The sequence below is a fragment of the Trichomycterus rosablanca genome, chromosome 10 (assembly GCF_030014385.1).
Source record: "Trichomycterus rosablanca isolate fTriRos1 chromosome 10, fTriRos1.hap1, whole genome shotgun sequence".
Lineage (NCBI taxonomy): Eukaryota > Metazoa > Chordata > Actinopteri > Siluriformes > Trichomycteridae > Trichomycterus > Trichomycterus rosablanca.
The window spans coordinates 1,288,849-1,307,500 of NC_085997.1; the positions used below are offsets into that span (position 1 = coordinate 1,288,849).

General features: G+C 41.2%; 1 protein-coding gene across 1 annotated transcript in view; it reads left to right on the plus strand.

The window, feature by feature from the left end:
- The first annotated feature begins 2,051 nt into the window (after nucleotides 1–2,051).
- arid5b (AT-rich interaction domain 5B) overlaps nucleotides 2,052–18,652 on the plus strand; it is a 58,106-nt gene continuing 41,505 nt past the window's right edge. The window contains exons 1-3 of the mRNA XM_063003476.1: nucleotides 2,052–2,075; nucleotides 2,349–2,603; nucleotides 10,478–10,712. Coding sequence (XP_062859546.1) covers nucleotides 2,052–2,075; nucleotides 2,349–2,603; nucleotides 10,478–10,712 — 514 coding nt within the window. The remainder of the gene's footprint in view (nucleotides 2,076–2,348; nucleotides 2,604–10,477; nucleotides 10,713–18,652) is intronic.

Consider the following 18,652-nt stretch of genomic DNA (forward strand, 5'->3'; position numbering starts at 1 on the left):
AGGAAACACCCTAGACAGGTTGCCAGTCCATCACAGGGCGAACACAAGGGAGACTTTAATATTTCCAGTTAACCTGACTGCATGTCTATGGACTGTGGGAGGAAACCCACACAGACAAACTCTACATAGAAAGAACCCAGACCGTTCCACCTGGGAACTGAACCCTGGAGGTTCTTGCTGTGAGGCGACAGTGCTACCCACCATGCCAACGTGCCGCGTATAATAATAATAATGATAATAATGGTCATCACTATATATGTAAATAACATTTGCATGTATGTTTCAGGTTTTGTTGCAGGGGTGGTTTTCCACAGTATTTATGAACATTTAACCGTGGGAAATTGTACCCCTTCAGTCTGAGGAGCGCTCACGTTGGACAAAAAGGCTCGGCTCTCGATTAACATACCATTTAACCATTAAATGTGTTTAATTGTGTTAAGGTCAGGGTTCACTGGAGTTTCACTGGAGTTGCTTCACACCAAGCTCAGTAAACCATGAATTTATGGTCTGTGCTTTGTCCACAGAGGCACTAGTTTTATTTTGGAGATTTTTAATAGCACTTATAACACCAGTGACACAAATGCTGATGTGTAAATATGCCTCATTATACTCATTATATAACAGATACTGATGTGTGTGGGTTTTTTTTTTTCATTTTAATTGTAATCATTGATTTAAAAGCACGTTCTAAAAAATTACCCACATAGAATAATTACAAATCTATACAAAGGGAATTCATGAATCCAGATATTACTCTCAGATTACACTGTAATGATGTATATAGGCTAAATAAATGTTGATCTTTGACCGATTTCTGATCTGACCTCAGATCGCGGATGTTGTGTAATTTAGAATACAACATCTTGCGTATGTGTGCTAAATTATTGCAATAGCACAAGAAGAAACAGGAAGAAAGAAATCGAGCGCCCCTGAATCTCTGCAGGAAATATTTTTATTACACTGCTGGTGTGTCGTTTATGACGAGTCGGCTCATCAAATCGGTTCTTTCGGTTGAATATTGGGAGGTGACTCGCTGTAAAAAAGCTTTGTAGGAGGGATTATTTCTTCCTTTTTCTTTCTAACCCAGTGCCATTAAACCCCCTCCTTTTTTCCCAGCCATTTATTTTAGGAAATCAACAGGGAATAAAACATGGACTGATAAAGTGAATTATCTTATCTGTATGATGCAAGAGCAATTCTAACTGATTAATAAATCGCAAAATAAATAACTCAGCATTCCAGCATTTGTCTCACATTTATGCACACATTAATGCAGTGTTATACGCTGTACAGTGTTTTGCTTTATTAATTATGTTTATTAATTAACGACACACAAGCGAATCAAATTGAGATTTAATTTGATAAGAATGCAGCGTAAATGTTCCTTAAATATTTAATCATACATAAGAACAAAAAATAAATCATATATGTCTGGTAAACATTGTATAAATTAAGAAAGAATGTACGCAGCATTGTTTGCATTCGAAAGAGTCGATTCCATTAAGAGAACTGAGCCAATTAATTTGATTCACTAAAAAGAACCGGAATGCCCATCACTGTATTACACATCCAAACGACCTCTCACAGGTCCTCACAGAGACATAAATGTAAAAATGTACATTTGTCGATATTATCGACGCATTTTTGCTTTAAAAATTAAAACCCACCTGTGTTAACATTTTCGATTGCACACGTGAACACGACAACGTGCGATTTTTCAATATAATAGGTTATATTTTTTTATATATCGAATTGAGCTCTCGAGAGAGCGCGATCGCGCACCGTGCACGCCGTGTTTTGAATTTATTTTGAACGTTTTGGATGCAAAGGGGACCAAAAATGATGCGAATCGAACGATCGACGTTGGGAAAAATATTAGGTTAAAAGAGTGCACATTTTTTGTGCGCTAGATTCCTGCTAGGCGGGTTTCATATTGACGGCTCGGACGGCACGGTGCGCGCTGATATTTTGCCCTGGCGGGACCTGTGGCAATCCATTCAAGCCAACAAGTTTGGAGAGAATGTTGAATTTAATCAATTCAGAGCGTCGAGATGGAGCCCAACAACTCACTGACGGTAGCACCAAGCTCTGCTTTATTTACATTTACACACACCTACACACACTCTCTCTACCACACACACACATACATAAATATATAGTATTCACTCATATGCTTTATGTTAGATACATATAGAAACATGAACACAATGCAGATCATGTGAGGTGTTATGACTGTGTTATTATGCAGTAATGATCTTGACATGCATGCAATGCAGCAGTGTGTGTTTTGTCCATGTTTGCACCTAAATGCATGCTGAAATCAACACACAGTGCTTTTGTTTCCGCAGTGGGTCGGCTCACCTTGCGGCTTGCACGGACCCTACATTTTCTACAAGGCTTTTCGCTTCAAGATCGAATCCCAAAGCAGGATTTTATCGCTGGGAGATTTTTTCTTGGTTCGCTGTAAACCCGAGGAGCCGCTGTGCATCGCCGAGCTGCAGCTCTTGTGGGAGGAAAGGACCAGCAAGCAACTTTTAAGCAGCTCCAAACTTTATTTTCTACCCGAGGACACTCCACAGGGAAGGAATGTCACTCACGGAGAGGTAATTACGCCTTTATTAACACGGGCATGCTGCTCTGTGTGCGTTTTCCTTCGTTTTTCGCTCCGCTTTCATGAAAATGTGCTCGATTTGGTTCTATTTCGCTTTGTATTGAGTGCCAGAAGTCATGTGGTGGGTTATTCGGGCTCACATGCTTTGAATAAGCTCAATAATGAGCGCAATAATGCTTGGATTTGTGCTCACAGTGTTCCGCACAGTGCGCCTCTAATGCGCCTCCAGTGCGCCTCTGTGGATCTCTGGTTCTGCTTCATGTCTGGATTGTGAGTTTATTACGCCTGGCTCAATAAAGCAAACACATCCTACTGTAAACTGGACCTGGTCTTGCTTTATTCCGACCGTTTCGACCACGATTCGCGACGCTCTGTAATGTGTAATGTGAGCAGATTCACAAGGACGGCGCGGCGCGGCCACCGGGGATCTGAAATCGAATCTTGTATATAGGCGACTGTACGGTTTGCCGTTAGCAGTATTCGCATTGCTTACACCGAGTCAGCCTGTAAATATACAAATCTGACTCGAACAGAGTGGATAAAATCAGCCTGGTTGACTAGATAAGACTCTGCTTTTGTGATTAGCAGTGTTATTCCAGTAATCAGCTCTTTAAACAAGCGTGTATTCGCGATCTGTAAAATGTGTGCGGAATACCGTGACGCGTTTATGTTTTCGTTTTTTCTCATTTCCTGCTTTTGTGCAACATCGATAAAAATGTTGGGTTCATAACGCTCGGCTGGTTTCCTTTCATTGGAGTCATCTGATCTTGTTGTTATTCGATCTGAGCGATCTGAGATCTGATGTTACCTTTCAGCACAAAACAAATCAGCACAGGTTTAGAGAACATTTCAGCCCGGTTTATGGAACTGGCCACACCGGGCTGGACGTGTTTGTTATTGAGCTACGATCGTGGTGTGAAAGTTGTCACTCTTGTCAGCTTTTTGCATGCATCATCAGATAAATACAACTGCGGAAATTGCGCAAGCTGGAGCTGGATTGTTGTGCTGAGCTTGGTGCTGGATGAGGTAATACAGTATCTCCAGTGCTGAGCCCACAGATTGTCGATTTGGAGGCGGAACACGATCTGATCTGCAAGAAATAAATAAATAAAAAAACAGAAATGCTTGCTTGTTTTATGATCTATAAATCGTGCATAATAATGCATATTATTTTGTGTTGCATGCACATTTTAGTAGGTCAGTATGCATGTTGATAAAGTGCCCAAGGTTGACATTTACGAAGGTTGTTATTTTCCAAATGCTCACAATGGATTTGAGTACATTTGCATATTTATGACATGCATTTAAAGCAGTCACATGCTCGTTTACCCACTGCGCCCCCTAATCGTGTTGCAATATTCAGCTCATATGAATGATTGTGGCCAGGCTTGCACAGATCATATGACTGACATCACATGTAACTAATATCCAGCTTAAACATGCTGTGTTCTTATGGTCGAGCTCTTGCTGCCTGATTCCCTCCCTTGAGAAGTCCAGTATTTCGTATCCTGTCTTGTAATAAGCAACAGGTTTTTTCTGTTCTGTTTTGTTCTTTTCTGTTCTTAAACCTCAAGGTTGTCTTTTTGTGAATACACATGTTGCGCAATCTGCGCGCCGCGGCCACCTCGAGTACGCGCTGTTTACGCAGCGTAACGAGGCGAGAAAAAAACCCATTCGATTTAACGCTCTGTTTGTTCAGGGTCTCTGTCTCCTTTCCAAATATACCCCCCCCCCTTCCCGGGCTGTGTTGCCAGATTGGACACACTTTCCCATCCCTCCCTTCCCTCCCATCATACACCACCCGAGTACAGTGTGTAAACCTATCCAGACTGTACGGCCTGCTGGTTCAGATGAATGGCAGGCTGTGGAAAGCTTTCGTAACCTGATAGTGATGAGAATTAAAAGAGTAGTCAGGCTTTTCTTTACTGGGTTGGGGCCAGATTTTCAGTTTAATTGTGTCCTACAGAACACACCAACCAAGTTCACCAAGTTTATACAAGCATCTACACATGTTGTGCACATAAGGAACACTTATAATATATATATATAACACATGTTCATGGTACTGTTTACAGTGCACAGTTACCTTCTATAATTATTTTATTCTGGCAGCTCTTGTAAACAAAACACATTGTGTCCTGTTTACAGTTTACAGTGCACAGTCACTTTTTACTATATTTTATTTGTTTTTTCTTAAATATTTCTACACATTACATATGACTGTCGTGTACATATCAGTATTAGTGCAGATTGATTTATTTTATATATTTTATATTCTATATAACATATATCTATTCAACAGTGGTATTTATGTTGTAATTATGCCTGTCAGAGTGTTTATTCGTATTTTATTTACTTATTATATGATTTATTTAGAATGTTAGATTTATTATTATTTATTTTATTTATTTATTATATGATTTATTTAGAATGTTACATTTATTATTATTTAATTAATTAATTAATTAATTAATATTTTATTTATTTATTATATGGTCTATTTAGAATGTTAGATTTACTATTATTTATTTAATTTATTTATTATATGATCTATTTAGAATGTTAAATTTATTCTTATTTATGTTATTTATTTATTATATGATTTATTTAGAATGTTAGATTTATTATTATTTATTATTAATTATTTTATTTATTTATTATATGATCTATTTAGAATGTTAAATGTATTCTTATTTATGTTATTTATTTATTATATGATTTATTTTGAATGTTAGATTTATTATTGTTTATTATTAATTATTTTATTTATTTATTATATGATCTATTTAGAATGTTAGGGACAGTGGTAGTTTAGTGGGTAGAGCTTTGAGCTATTAACTGTTCCAGCTCTGTCATGCAGCCACTGTTGGGCCCTTGAGCAAGGCCCTGAACCCTGTCTGCTCCAGGGGCGCCGTACGATGGCTGACCCTGCGCTTTGACCCCAGCTTCCAAACAAGCGAAATATTTCCTTTTATTACTCATACACACGTCTTGAGTAGACTTTAAGGTGTAAAACAAATGTGTGTGTGTGTGTGTGTGTGTGTGTGTGTTTAGTTCTTTGATCCAACCTTGGAAAGGAACAGGGTACATGCATGAGCCCTTCAGGCACGGTGTCCTTCATGTAGCTGCTAAATGAGACGTGCAGCATTTAAATAACAATGAGACACGGTGTCAAGCAACCACCTGCAGTAAGATGAGCCTCGCACAGGCCGACCTGCGTCCTCGCTAAGATAACCTGCACAGAAAACAGGGACGTCTGTTAGTCCGCAGCACAATTAGCTGGCTGTTGTTTCTCTTTGCCTGCATGGGACCGACTCGTTCCGATGTGGACGGGGTACAGAGCAGCGTTTAGGATATTACCCCCCCTCCGGGCGCTCGCGGGACATCTGCTTTTTAGCCCGGACCGCATTCCTTAATGCCAGAATGAAAATAAATGCTAATGGACGTTACGTTTGCTTGAAATAACAGTTGCTGTGCTAATGTGTGTGTGTGTGTGTGTGTGTGTGTGTGTGTGTGTGTGTGATCAGTAAAATAGCTGTAATTGCAGGGATAAAAGCAGGCTTGTGTTTCCAGATGCATTTTTGTTTCTACACCCAGGTGATGTAATTTCCCCTCCGGCTAAAGTTAGTAATTCATTAGGAGGATAGCAGGGGTGACGGCCAAAGCTCTCGGCCTCGTTCCTTTCTCTGATTTTCTCTCTCTCGCGCTCCGTTTCTCTCTTTGTTTAGCTGGCAGTAAGCCTATATACGACTACAATGAGACCTTGAACCTGGGGAGGGCAGCGTGCAGCATTATACTCCGCTCCGGCCGTGTGCTTTGTTTGTTTGATTGTTTTTAACTTTGTTTTACTTTGATTAACCACACCGGCTCTTGCGAAGCTTCCAAATCGAGCTCTTCAGATTTCACTGACTCAGCTCCGCTCACTTGCGCTGTTTCCTCTGGGTCGTTTCATCCTCTGTATTGTAGATTTTTTATTCCATGATGCCGTTAGATGAAGCAAACGTTCACTCGTGTTACGTTTGAGTTTCTGGCCTGTGTGATTACGCTTCACAGAGAATATTTGTCATTTCAAAAGAGTTTTAGTGGAGCGCAGAAGACGAGCTCCACTCCCACAGCTGGATTCCTCTCACTCCTCTTATTTAATTGGACCCAGTCGTCCCGCGGCTTCGTTGCCCTGTCGCTCCTGATATGTGCGCTTTGGCAGGAGGGAGGGCGGCGCAGACCCGGGCGATATTAATAAATAGTGCTTATTTGACGTGAAGCCAGAATATCAATCGGAATCGAGCAAGCTGCAAGGGCTGAGGAGTTTGCACTGGAACATGCAACCTTCTGTTCTGTACTGTACAGTACTGTAATGTAATGTAAATGTAAACTTTTTAATGCCGTCAGCGAAACATGTTTTCGGTTGAGCTCGTAGCCGCTGATGCGCCGCTGCTTTCACATCATCATCACATGGAAATCTTCTTCCCCTTAAAGCTTCCTTGGGCGTCCAAAATCCGGACTATAAGCGCCTCCCAGTCTCTCAGACACGACCGGTTACTACTAATCCCACCCACCGTTTTAAAGATCCCTCGTACAACCAGATAATACAGGATAATAAATCCTGCATCAGCCAAAAGTGACCACTAGTCTGTAAAAAAAAGTGGGCGTGGCCTTCGAGGCTGCATAAGGACCCTGGGTAGTAGCCGAGGCGCCTGTACAGAAGTGGAGCAACGTGGAGATCAGAGCGTGACCTCACGTGTCGATCCACCGAAGTACGGGTGAATAAGAAGGGGTCGGAAGAGGAGAATATACCCTCCTCGTAAGCCATCGGGGTCTCCAGCAGAGGAAGAGGAACTGGATACGACTAAACTGTGAGAAAAAGGGAGAAAATGCAGAAACTAAACAGCTTGGGGTGAAGCGGTGAGTGTGTAGCGTGACCTCCACATACACTCGAGCAATACCAGGAACCCGGCGCTCTTAAACCTAAATGGAGTGGAATACTAATTAATGTCATTGCTAACATCTGGATTTCGTTTCAAAGTGCTCTAAAAACCCAGCGCTCTCTCTACTCTACGCTCCCGAGAAGAGGGCGTGTCTAAATCCTTATATCCTTAAAATGCTCCTACTGAGGCGCTGAGTGATGATCTGACCGAATGACGAGGGAGCGTCCGACTCCTCCTCAGCGCTGAGAAACTGTGAGTTTCTCACAGAAACTGACAAACGTGGTAGACGGATATAAAGCGGAGCAACCAACGGAGTTCTGTTCAAATGTAAATTAATTCTCGTTGATGTTTAATCTGTATAACGGTGTAATTATACGAGTGTGGTTTATTTGTATATTCGGGCGTCAGGGACAGTTTAAGCATTTTCGGGACACGGAGAAAGACGTTAGCTGGCGTGCTAGGCTAACTGTATTAGCTTAGTAAGCTAAGTGCGTCTAAATAATCTGCCTTATGAGCTCCACGTCCTATCAGAATCCTCTCTACTGATGCAGCTCACCAGGTTTTGATCCGATCAAACATTCAAGCAGATCCAGAGGTGCTCTGACTGGGATCCAGACTCAACTTCCGGGCCTGGCAGACGCCCACGGTTCTGTTTTGGATGTCCGGGACGTATTTATAGTTCCAGTGAGATCATCAGAACGTCCTTCACCAGGTTTCCACGTCACGTGAGCCCGAGAATATGAGACGAATCTGCGTTTGTGTGGAATAAGCGTCAGATCCAGGGTTACAGCTCCACATGTATCTGTGTTTATCTGGATTCTCCTCCCTGTTTCACTTTTAAACTTGTGTTACAGCTCCAGCTTCTGAGAAATGGTGAGAATCAGAATCAGCTTCTCCCAGAGTCTAAAAATGAAGCTTAACGTGGTTTAATGTAGTAAAAGAATTATTACTGCTCATAAGTTCCTCCACTAATGAAATTCCTCACGTTAGGTCACGTTAAACCTGAGTCACTTTTACAGCCTCGTATCAAACAGTTCGTCTCATTGGAGGAGCTTTGAAAAATCGTCCACATATTCCAGTCTAAGCGAGGGAGCTTATAATGAGCGTGTTAAGCGGTTAGATGTTGTTGCATATGTTGAAGTTATTAATATCGCAGCTATTGCGGCTGTTTCCATGACACCGACGGTGCTAATCGCAGGAGTGTAACAGAATGTTTTGTAATTAGAGGAATATCGCATGTTTTCCTTTATTAGTTGTTGTTTGCACGTAAAAAATAAGCAAATGTGATTGTTTTGGTGTATGATCAGGGTCGTGGTGGGTGCTGGAGCCTATCCCGACTCAACAGAAACACCAAGCCACCAAGACCCTGACCAGGATAAATAAAAGGACACAATTATAGAAGCGGTTCTGTTCTCATAACTGATATAAATGACAGTGCTACTGTATACATGATAGCAGTGGCCTGTCTGGTGCTCCAGTAGACGAAGGTTGTATGTTTCAATCCCACTTAAATAGAAGATTAAAGCCTCGTGAATATCAAGAAAGATTGGAGCGGGATCATTCCACGCCATGTTTGCTCGTTTCTCAAGTTACTGGACTAATAATCAGAAGGTTGACGGTTCAAACCCAAGCATTGCCAGGTTGGGCCCCTGAGCGAGGTCCTTTCTCCTCAATTGCTCAGACTGTATCAGAGATAAATGTAAATGTTTAGGGCTGATGTAGCCTAGCGGTTAAGGTACCGGACTAGTAATCAAAAGGTCGCTGGTTTATGCCCCACCACTGCCAGGTTGTCACTGTTGGGCCCTTGAGCACAGTACTGTCACAGTACTGTAAACCGGCTCCTTTCTGATCCACCGGCCGGTCGAGCACTCGAGGGGGGCGCGCGAGCAGGTGGATGGATCCGCGCTGACCTGGGAATTCTTTCCGTGACCCGCGGAGTTAGCGGAGTGAGACGCGCTCAGCGTGAAGCCGGTCTCTCTGGCTTTACCCCCTCCGCCCCGCTCCCCCCATCCCCCCGGTGCTTAATTACAAGGAGCCGATTGTTATTACCCACGAGCCCGAACCGAAAACATGGCAGACGTTTAATGAACGGAATAAATGATCAGCAGAGCGCCGCGTCTTTTTAGCGGAGAAGGAATATTAAAATGAACGTCGGGAGTGACGTATCGCCGAGTGTTTAAATAAATAAAAGAAATAAAGCGGTACACGGTGGAACCCCACAGACTGAATGTTGTGTTTAAATGTTTTGCATGGGAACCAGTTTCACCTCCCAGAGCTTTAAATACAGAACGCTGCTTACACAGCTGATGAAGGAGCGCTGGAGAAACACACGACTCCAGAACGTTTAATCTTCTATCATTTTTATTATTTAATCATTCTGCTTGTTGGAATTTATAAATACTGTAATGGGCGACGCGGTGGCTCGGTGGGTGGCATTGTCTCCTCACAGCAAGAAGGTCCTGGGTTTGATTCCCAGGTTGAGCGGTCCGGGTCCTTTCTGTGTGGAGTTTGCATGTTCTCCTCGTGTCTGTGTGGGTTTCCTCCGGGAGCTCCAGTTTCTTTCCACAAGTCCCACTTGTTTGTGTGTGTCCTGTGATGGACTAGCAACCTGTCCAGGGTGTTTCCTTGCTTTTGCTTAATGAATCAGACCCACTGTCTGTCTGTCTGTCTGTCTGTCTGTCTGTCTGTCTGTCTGTCTGTCTGTCTGTCTGTCTATCTATCTATCTATCTATCTATATGTCTGTCTGGCTGTCTATAATTAACTATCTGTCTGTCTATCTGTCTATATATTATATCTGCCTGTGTATCTATATAATTATCTGTCTTTCTGTCTATCTATCTATCTGTCTGTCTGTCTGTCTGTCTGTCTGTCTGTCTATAATTTATCTATCTATCTCATCAGTATTATTTCTAAACTCTCGGCGTCTCTGTCCCCGGGCAGGACGAGGTGATCGCCGTCTCAGAGAAGATCATCGTGAAGCTAGAAGACCTGGCGAAATGGACCGTGTGGGACGCCACCTGCTGGACGAAGGGCCTCCACGCGCTACCTCTGAAGCCCTCGACGCTCAAGGAACTGGGCAGAAACGGCCAGCGGGAAGGACTGTACCGCTACAGGGAGTCCACGCTCAACAGCGGCCTCAACTTCAAAGACGTGCTGAGGGAGAAGGCCGAACTGGGTAAGAGCATCAGAACTTCCCGCTTGATGTGGGTTTGATTCTGCGGTGAGAATGAAACGAGATTGTTGGTGTTTCACGTGTTTTATTTGCTTCGAGACTCTTATGTGGCAGATTTAGAGGGAGAACCTGCTAGAGGTCAGCTCTTTGGTCAGCGTTTACCTGTGTGATGTGAAAAAATTGACCTTATCCCTTAAATATTTGCACCCTTTCTGAGGTCTGCATTTAAGCTGGATGCTAATTCATGTTTTTAGGTAACTGTGGGATGTAGCCACGAATCAGGCTCAGTTTATAAGGTTGTATGATAAAAAGGGACTCGGTTCTCTTCTCTTCTCTTCTATTTTGTTCTATTCTGTTTTCTTCTTTTCTCTTCTCATTTGTTCTCTTTTCTTCTTTTCTTCTTTTGAAGCGAGCGGACTGAACCACTCCTCGGCTATCGGCCGGTTTTTCACGGCTGAGCAGAAATGCTTCAGCGACAACTTTAACTTAACGTCGTTCCGGCGGCGTTCCTCGCTATCAGATACCTGCTGGAGGCCAAATAACCGCCGGTAATAACGTCCACGGTTTTGTGAAGCGTCTTATTTCTTATTCCAGTGCAGATTCTGCGTGCAGGCAGATTGAGAAGACATGTCAGCGAGCTATACTTACACATTTCTTTATTTAGCGGAGGGTAATTATACGCTGCCGTGGACTTTTTTTGCCAGTTGCTGGAATTTGCATTCAGCTTCGATTCAGTGCAGCGAAAACGACGTTACATTTCTGTCGTCCTTCAATTGTCTGATGTGTGAGATTAGAAAGCAGGATCGATAATCGACTTTGTCGCTCGAATGCGAATCGATAGAAGCGACAAAAATAAGACGCGTGATTTATTTAGCGTCGCTCGTCAGACCGTATTACTCCGCTCCGGTTGTAAACGCGCGTTCATCTGTTCGTGATAAGTCGCGTTTTAATGACTATATTAGACTGTTTATGTTGTCAGGATTCGAAATGCATTTAGTCAGTGCGCCCGCGATCCGCTGGGTAAGCAGGATGTTTTGGCAGTGAACCAGAGGCTTGTTTTCTGTCTCTCAATCTCTCGCTCTCTCTTTTTCTCTCTCTCAATCTCTCTCGCTCTCTCTTTTTTTCTCTCTCTCTCGATTTTCTTTGTTAGCCACAGAGAGAACAGGATCATTCAGCAGGGCTTTTTCATTTCTTGACAGCAGCTTTAACCCTTTAACCAGAAATATGATGTTTAAACATTTATTTCTGTGTATTTCTTAGTTTCTCGGGACTATATCAACAACCAACTACCATATAGAAGCACTTTGTAGTTCTACAATTACTGACTGTAGTCCATCTGTTTCTCTATGGTCAGGACCACCACAGAGCAGGTATTATTTAGGTCGTGGATGATTCTCAGCACTGCAGTGACACTGACATGGTGGTGGTGTGTTAGTGTGTGTTGTGCTGGTATGAGTGGATCAGACACAGCAGCGCTGCTGGAGTTTTTAAACACCTCACTGTCACTGCTGGACTGAGAATAGTCCACCAACCAAAAATACCCAGCCGACAGCGCCCCGTGGGCAGCGTTCTGTGACCTAGAGGATGAGAAGATGGCCTAGAAGATGACCGACTCAAACAGCAGCAATAGATGAGCGATCGTCTCTGACTTTACATCTACAAGGTGGACCGACTAGGTAGGAGTGTCTGATAGAGTAGACAGTGAGTGGACATGGTATTTAAACACTCATAACAGCACAACACACACTAACACACCAGCACCATGTCAGTGTCACTGCAGTGCTGAGAATCATCCACCACCTAAATAATACCTGCTCTGTGGTGGTCCTGTGGGGGTCCTGACCATTGAAGAACAGGGTGAAAGGGGGTAACAAAGCATGCAGAGTTATAGATGGACTACAGTCAGTAATTGTAGAACTACAAAGAGCTTCTATATGGTAAGTGGAGCTGATAAAATGGACAGTGAGTGTAGAAACAAGGAGGTGGTTTTAATGTTATGATTTTATTCTTCCACTTTCAGCAAGTCTGTTTAAAGGAAGGTCAATCCAGGGAAGACCTGGACAGAGGGCGACCCTTGTTACGATGGTTCGAGCCGCGTCTCAGTGGGAGACGGAAGGACGGCTTTAAGGATCAGGCCTTATTAGCGATAACACGCCGCTGTGAGGCGTCTCAGAAGTGGTTCAGGTTGAAATAATATTTAAGCTGCTTTTATGTCCGAGTCCTTTAAGATGAACGTTTTGAATCCAGCCGCGCATCTGAGAAGCTATAAAAGACCGAATATCACAGAGTCGCATTAAAGTGCTGCACTGATGCTATACATTAAGTATACGCTAAATAAAGAAACGTATTTATATGCATTAGATAAAGGAGTAAAAATCTGTAATGATTTACTGAAGCTGAACACAATCCTCTCCTCATCTGGTAATTAAAGCTCCGTCCTTCTGGCCTCGTTATGTTTGGGTGAAGTTACACTTTGTGACTTCAGGATCTATTTTCCCTCATTAAATCCCCACATGATAACAGATAACGCGGTACTTCAGCTCATTACCGCGCTCCCGCGTGGGATTCAGGTCACATCCCTGCACCCGTCTCTCTCTGTGTTTCTGATTCCAACCATAAATCCTGTACCGTCATTTTAGCCAGGAATGGGGTCAGATGAACTCCTTTTGTTTTAGGGGTCTGATGCCCTCTTTTAGGGGTCTGATGTTCTCCTTTTGTTTTTGGGGTCTGATGTTCTCTTTTTTGTTTTGGGGGTCTGATGTCCTCCTTTTTGTTTTTGGGGTCCGATGTTCTCCTTTTTGTTTTTGGGGTCTGATGTCCTCCTTTTTGTTTTTGGGGTCTGATGTTCTCTTTTTTGGGGTATGATGTCCTCTTTTTGTTTTTGGGGTCTGATGTTCTCTTTTTTGGGGTATGATGTCCTCTTTTTGTTTTTGGGGTCTGATGTTCTCTTTTTTGGGGTATGATGTCCTCTTTTTGTTTTGGGGGTCTGATGTCCTCTTTTTTGTTTTTGGGGTCTGATGTTCTCCTTTTTGTTTTTGGGGTCTGATGCCCTCTTTTTGTTTTTGGGGTCTGATGTCCTTCATTTTGTGGTATCTGATGCCCTCTTTTTGGGGTCTGATGTTCTCCTTTTTGGGGTATGATGTCCTCTTTTTGTTTTTGGGGTCTGATGTTCTCCTTTTTGTTTTTGGGGTCTGATGTCCTCTTTTTTGTTTTTGGGGTCTGATGTTCTCCTTTTTGTTTTTGGGGTCTGATGCCCTCTTTTTGTTTTTGGGGTCTGATGTCCTTCATTTTGTGGTATCTGATGCCCTCTTTTTGGGGTCTGATGTTCTCCTTTTTTAGATCTGTTGACCTCCTTTTAGGGGTCTGATGCCCTCTTTTAGGGGTCTGATGCCCTCTTTTAGGGGTCTGATGCCCTCTTTCAGGGGTCTGATGTTTTCTGTAAGGGGTCTGATGTCCTACTTTGTGTTTTTTGGGGGTTTCAGCTGCTGTTGTGGATTTTTCCAGCTCGTCATGTAAAACAGATCGCACGCATTAGTATTAAAGCGTATAAAAGCCACATGTTTACACTCAGTAACTCAATCCAAACATGAATTATTCTGCTGTGCTTATTTGGAGACGCATTAATTACATTCCTTTTATAAAATTCCTCTCGGGTCTCTTTGTGCTCCGTCTGTTTGTGTTTAAACAGTCATTGTTTTGGGTTTTGATTATTTTCAGGCCCTTGTTAAAGTTTACAGGGTTTATGTTCCACGTTACGCCCCCTTGGACAGAATGATGGCCGGGTGCCAGCGTATGCAAATCCCTGAGTGGGTTTTTTAGGTTGCTGATACCTGTCTCAGGTTTTTGTGGAGTTTTCCTCATACAGAAGGAAATGAATGGACGGGCGGGTGGGCGGGAGGGTTTGTAAAAATAATACACACTCATTATTACTCTGTTTGTGTTTCCTTGCTTTGCTTGGTTTCTGTAAGCAGAGTTGGTACGTGTGGCAGAGAGAGGGTGGCACGGCTGGCGTGTGTTTTCAGAGAATCCAGACCTGATCCTACAGACGGAGTGTGAATTATATTATTTATACAGTATATATATTTCCCATATTTAGCCTGGAAGAATACGATTGTACACTCCTCTAAGGTGGACCGTACCATTTCTCTACCGTCTTTCTGCCTTTACCCAAGGTATTGGTAGCACCTTCATTAAGGTTGCAGTTGTGCCAGCCTTTTAGGGGTCTGATGTTCTCCTTTTTAGGGTCTGATGTTCTCCTTTTAGGGGTCTGATGCCCTTCTTTTTGGGGTCTGATGTCCTCCTTTTGGAGTCTGATATTCCTCTTTTTGGGGTCTGATGTTCTCTTTTTTGGAGTCTTATCTCCTTTTAGGGGTCTGATCTCTTTTTAAGGTCTGATGCCTTCTTATTAGGGTCTGATGCCCTTATTGTTATTATTTTTTTGGCATAAATGGTAAGGGCTCAGTGGTTCCCTAAAACAGCTGTAAATAGAGGAAAAGCGGATTATATTTATATTTTTATTATATTACTAGAGAAAATGATTTCCTAAATGATCTAAATTATGGTTTTCAGCGACTGCATTCATGACGGGAGGATATTCGGTTAAACGGTGGAACCCCGGGGGGGTCGGCTGTGTTTGTTAGGAAATACAATGTGGCTTTATATAGTGTGTGTGTGTGTGTGTGTGGAGCCAAGCCCCATTCATTCATGGTGACTAATCTATTATCGCCAGAGAGTCATTTCATGTCGAACAAGCAGCGGGGGGTTGAGGGGGTGCGAGGGGGGGTTGCGAAACACAAGCAGGCCTCGTTTCTTAAATATTGAAGCTGCTGGAATGTTATTTTCTGCTCTCTGTGTCTAATTACCGCCGCGATTCGGCAGCACATTCCTCACCGCTGTTAGGGCAGAGAGAGAAAGAGAACAACACTTTAGTGAGTCACATGGTGCTCAAACTGAACAAATACTGCACTCCTAAAGTATTTAATCATCCACTTACAGAGGACAGATCTGCTGTGTTTAATGGTTAGGAGGCAGAGAGGGCGTGTCAGTGATTTCATGTGTCGTTTTACTGTAAGTTTGGTTATACGTGTGTGTGTGTGTGTTTAACGTGTGATGTGGTGTTGAACTCGGTGTAATACCTCCTCCCCCATTCAGCAACAGGCGTCTGGTAGATTCCGAGGTTTTTTACAGTGGACGTGGTCACCAGATTCAGATTTCCCAGCCTTCCCTGGTCACATGACATCACACTGCCCGGCAAACTTTAGAACTTTAATCACGTGTAAATATAGACACCTGACGGGCTGATAGCACCACTGGGGGTTCGAAACCCAGATCATTTATTATTATTATTATTATCATTATTATTATTATTATTATTATTATTAAGATGATTATTTATTATTATTATTATTATTAAGATGATTATTTATTATTATTATTATTATTAATAATAATACTAGTATTATTATTAACAATATTATTTTTTATTTTACTATTATTGTTATTATTGATATTATTATTATTGATATTATTATTATTGTTATTAATTTTGTCATTATTATTATTATTATTGATATTATTATTGTTAATATTATTATTATTATATTATTGTAATTATTATTTTTTATATTATTATTAATGTTATTATTATTAATAATATTATTATGATTATTATTGTTAACATTATTATATTATTATGGTCATTATGATTATTATTATTAATAATATTATTATCATTATTAATATTATTATAATGCCATTATTATTATTATTATTACTGTTAATATTATTATTATTATTATTATTAATATTATAATATTATTATCATTATTATTATTATAATTATTATTATTGACACAATTGTCTCTCATTAATGTAATAACTCAGTAATAAAGCGCAGAATCACACGGATGCTGGAGCTACGACACACCAACCGCATCAAACGCATCGATTCAAGAGTTTATGAGCGAAGCGTAATTGTGTTCGCCGTTATTGATGAGAAGTCTTCCGTTTAAAAAGTTGCCGTGGAGATGGCACACATTTTCCCCTCCGCACGCGGCTCGCTAGCATCAGTAACGACGCGTGCCAATAACCTTAGCGTCAGTAACGAGGACGTTAAGCTGTTAAACCCCGTCCGTCAGGCCTGAGTCACTGAGGAGCGGGATGGCACCGGGCGATATCGGTACGGAGAGACAGGCGGTTCTGGAGCGGGTCTTAGACCCTCTAAAGTTAAAGCCAGTGTATGGAATTATTGTTTTTTTAAGGCTTATTAGTATTCATGGCGGTGCAGAGACGCCTTCACGTGCACTTTTAGATGTTTTACAAGGTTTAATCGAAGCACTTTTGATGTTGACAGGAATTGTGATCACATCACGTGACAGAAGCGAGTTACCGTGATGTAAAGACCATCAAGTGAAAACCCCTTAACAAGCTCAGGTACCGAACGCAGCCGTACTGAGCCATTATCAGATGTTTATGTGGCTCATCTTGTCTTTCATGCTCCTCACGTTGTAATTAGAATGTAAAGCAGAATCACTTTCGGTCCGGTGAGGTGATGAATGGCAGCGTGGGCAGCGTGGGTAGTAATTGGTGGCTTTCTGAGCTTTTTTCTGCCCTCAGCTGTTTTTTCTTTCTGGTTCAATTTTCTGAGTTGACATTCTGTCCCGTCGGGAAATAAGTCATGTGGTATTTTTTCGAACACTCTTTCAAACAGGAAAATAAATCAAAATAATCATTATTATAATACAGAACGTTTTGTGTTTAATTGGCTCTTTGCGGCTCGGCTCGGGCACCGTATGAAACGCTGTTATGTAAATATCTCCCCGCGGAGGCCGTTTGACATTTCGTGGAGCACTTGAGCTTCGTATTTAAAGAGACGTCGTCCCTTCCCTGGGATTAGAAAAGACAAAAAGGCTTAGAGAGGAACATTTAAGGGTGAGCAATGTGTGAATAAGAGACGAATCTGCGTTTGTGTGGAATAAGCGTCAGATCCAGTGTTACAGCTTCACATGTATCTGTGTATCTGTGTATTCTCATGTATCTCTGAGAATCAGCTTCTCAGAGTAAAAAAAAATAAAGCTTAACGTGGTTTAATGTAGTAAAAGAAGGAGACAGGAGCACTAAACTTCTCTTCATTATTACTGCTTATAAGTTCCTCCACTAATCACATTCCTCACTCGCTGTTTTACCACAATAAGTCACGCTAAGCGGCGTTCGTACGGCCTGAGTCACTTTTACTGCATCGTGTCAAACAGTTCGTCTCATTGGAGGAGCTTTAAAAAAGGTCAGCGGCAAACTGGGTCATAATGACAATAATAATAATAATAAATAATAATAATAAATAAATAATAAGTAATAATAATAAAAATAATAATAAGTAAATAATAAGTAATAATAATAATAATAATAATAAAATAGTAATAATAATAAATAATAAATAAATAATAAGTACTACTACTACTAATAATAAATAATAATAAATAAATAATAAGTACTACTACTACTAATAATAAATAATAATAATAATAATAATAATAAATATTAATAATAATAATAATAATAAATATAAATAATAATAAAGAATAATAATAAATAATAATAATAATAATAATTATAAATAATGATGATGATAATAATGATAATAAAAAATAATAATAAATAATAATAAATAATGATGATGATGATAATAATAATAAATAATAATAATAATAATAATTATTATTATTTTAATGATAAATTAAAATCAGTAAATCATTTCTCCTCTGTAGGGAGAGTATATACTAGGAACCAAAGAGGGGATTGTGTTTCACACTGGCATAAAGGAAACTAAACCCTCTGTACACGACTCTGAACGATCATAGCCTCGGATTAAGTTCAGCACCTCTCAGTTTTGACATGGCACCGACTTTGCAGCCAACGTTCCTCCCTTTATCGCTGCATTGCCAGTT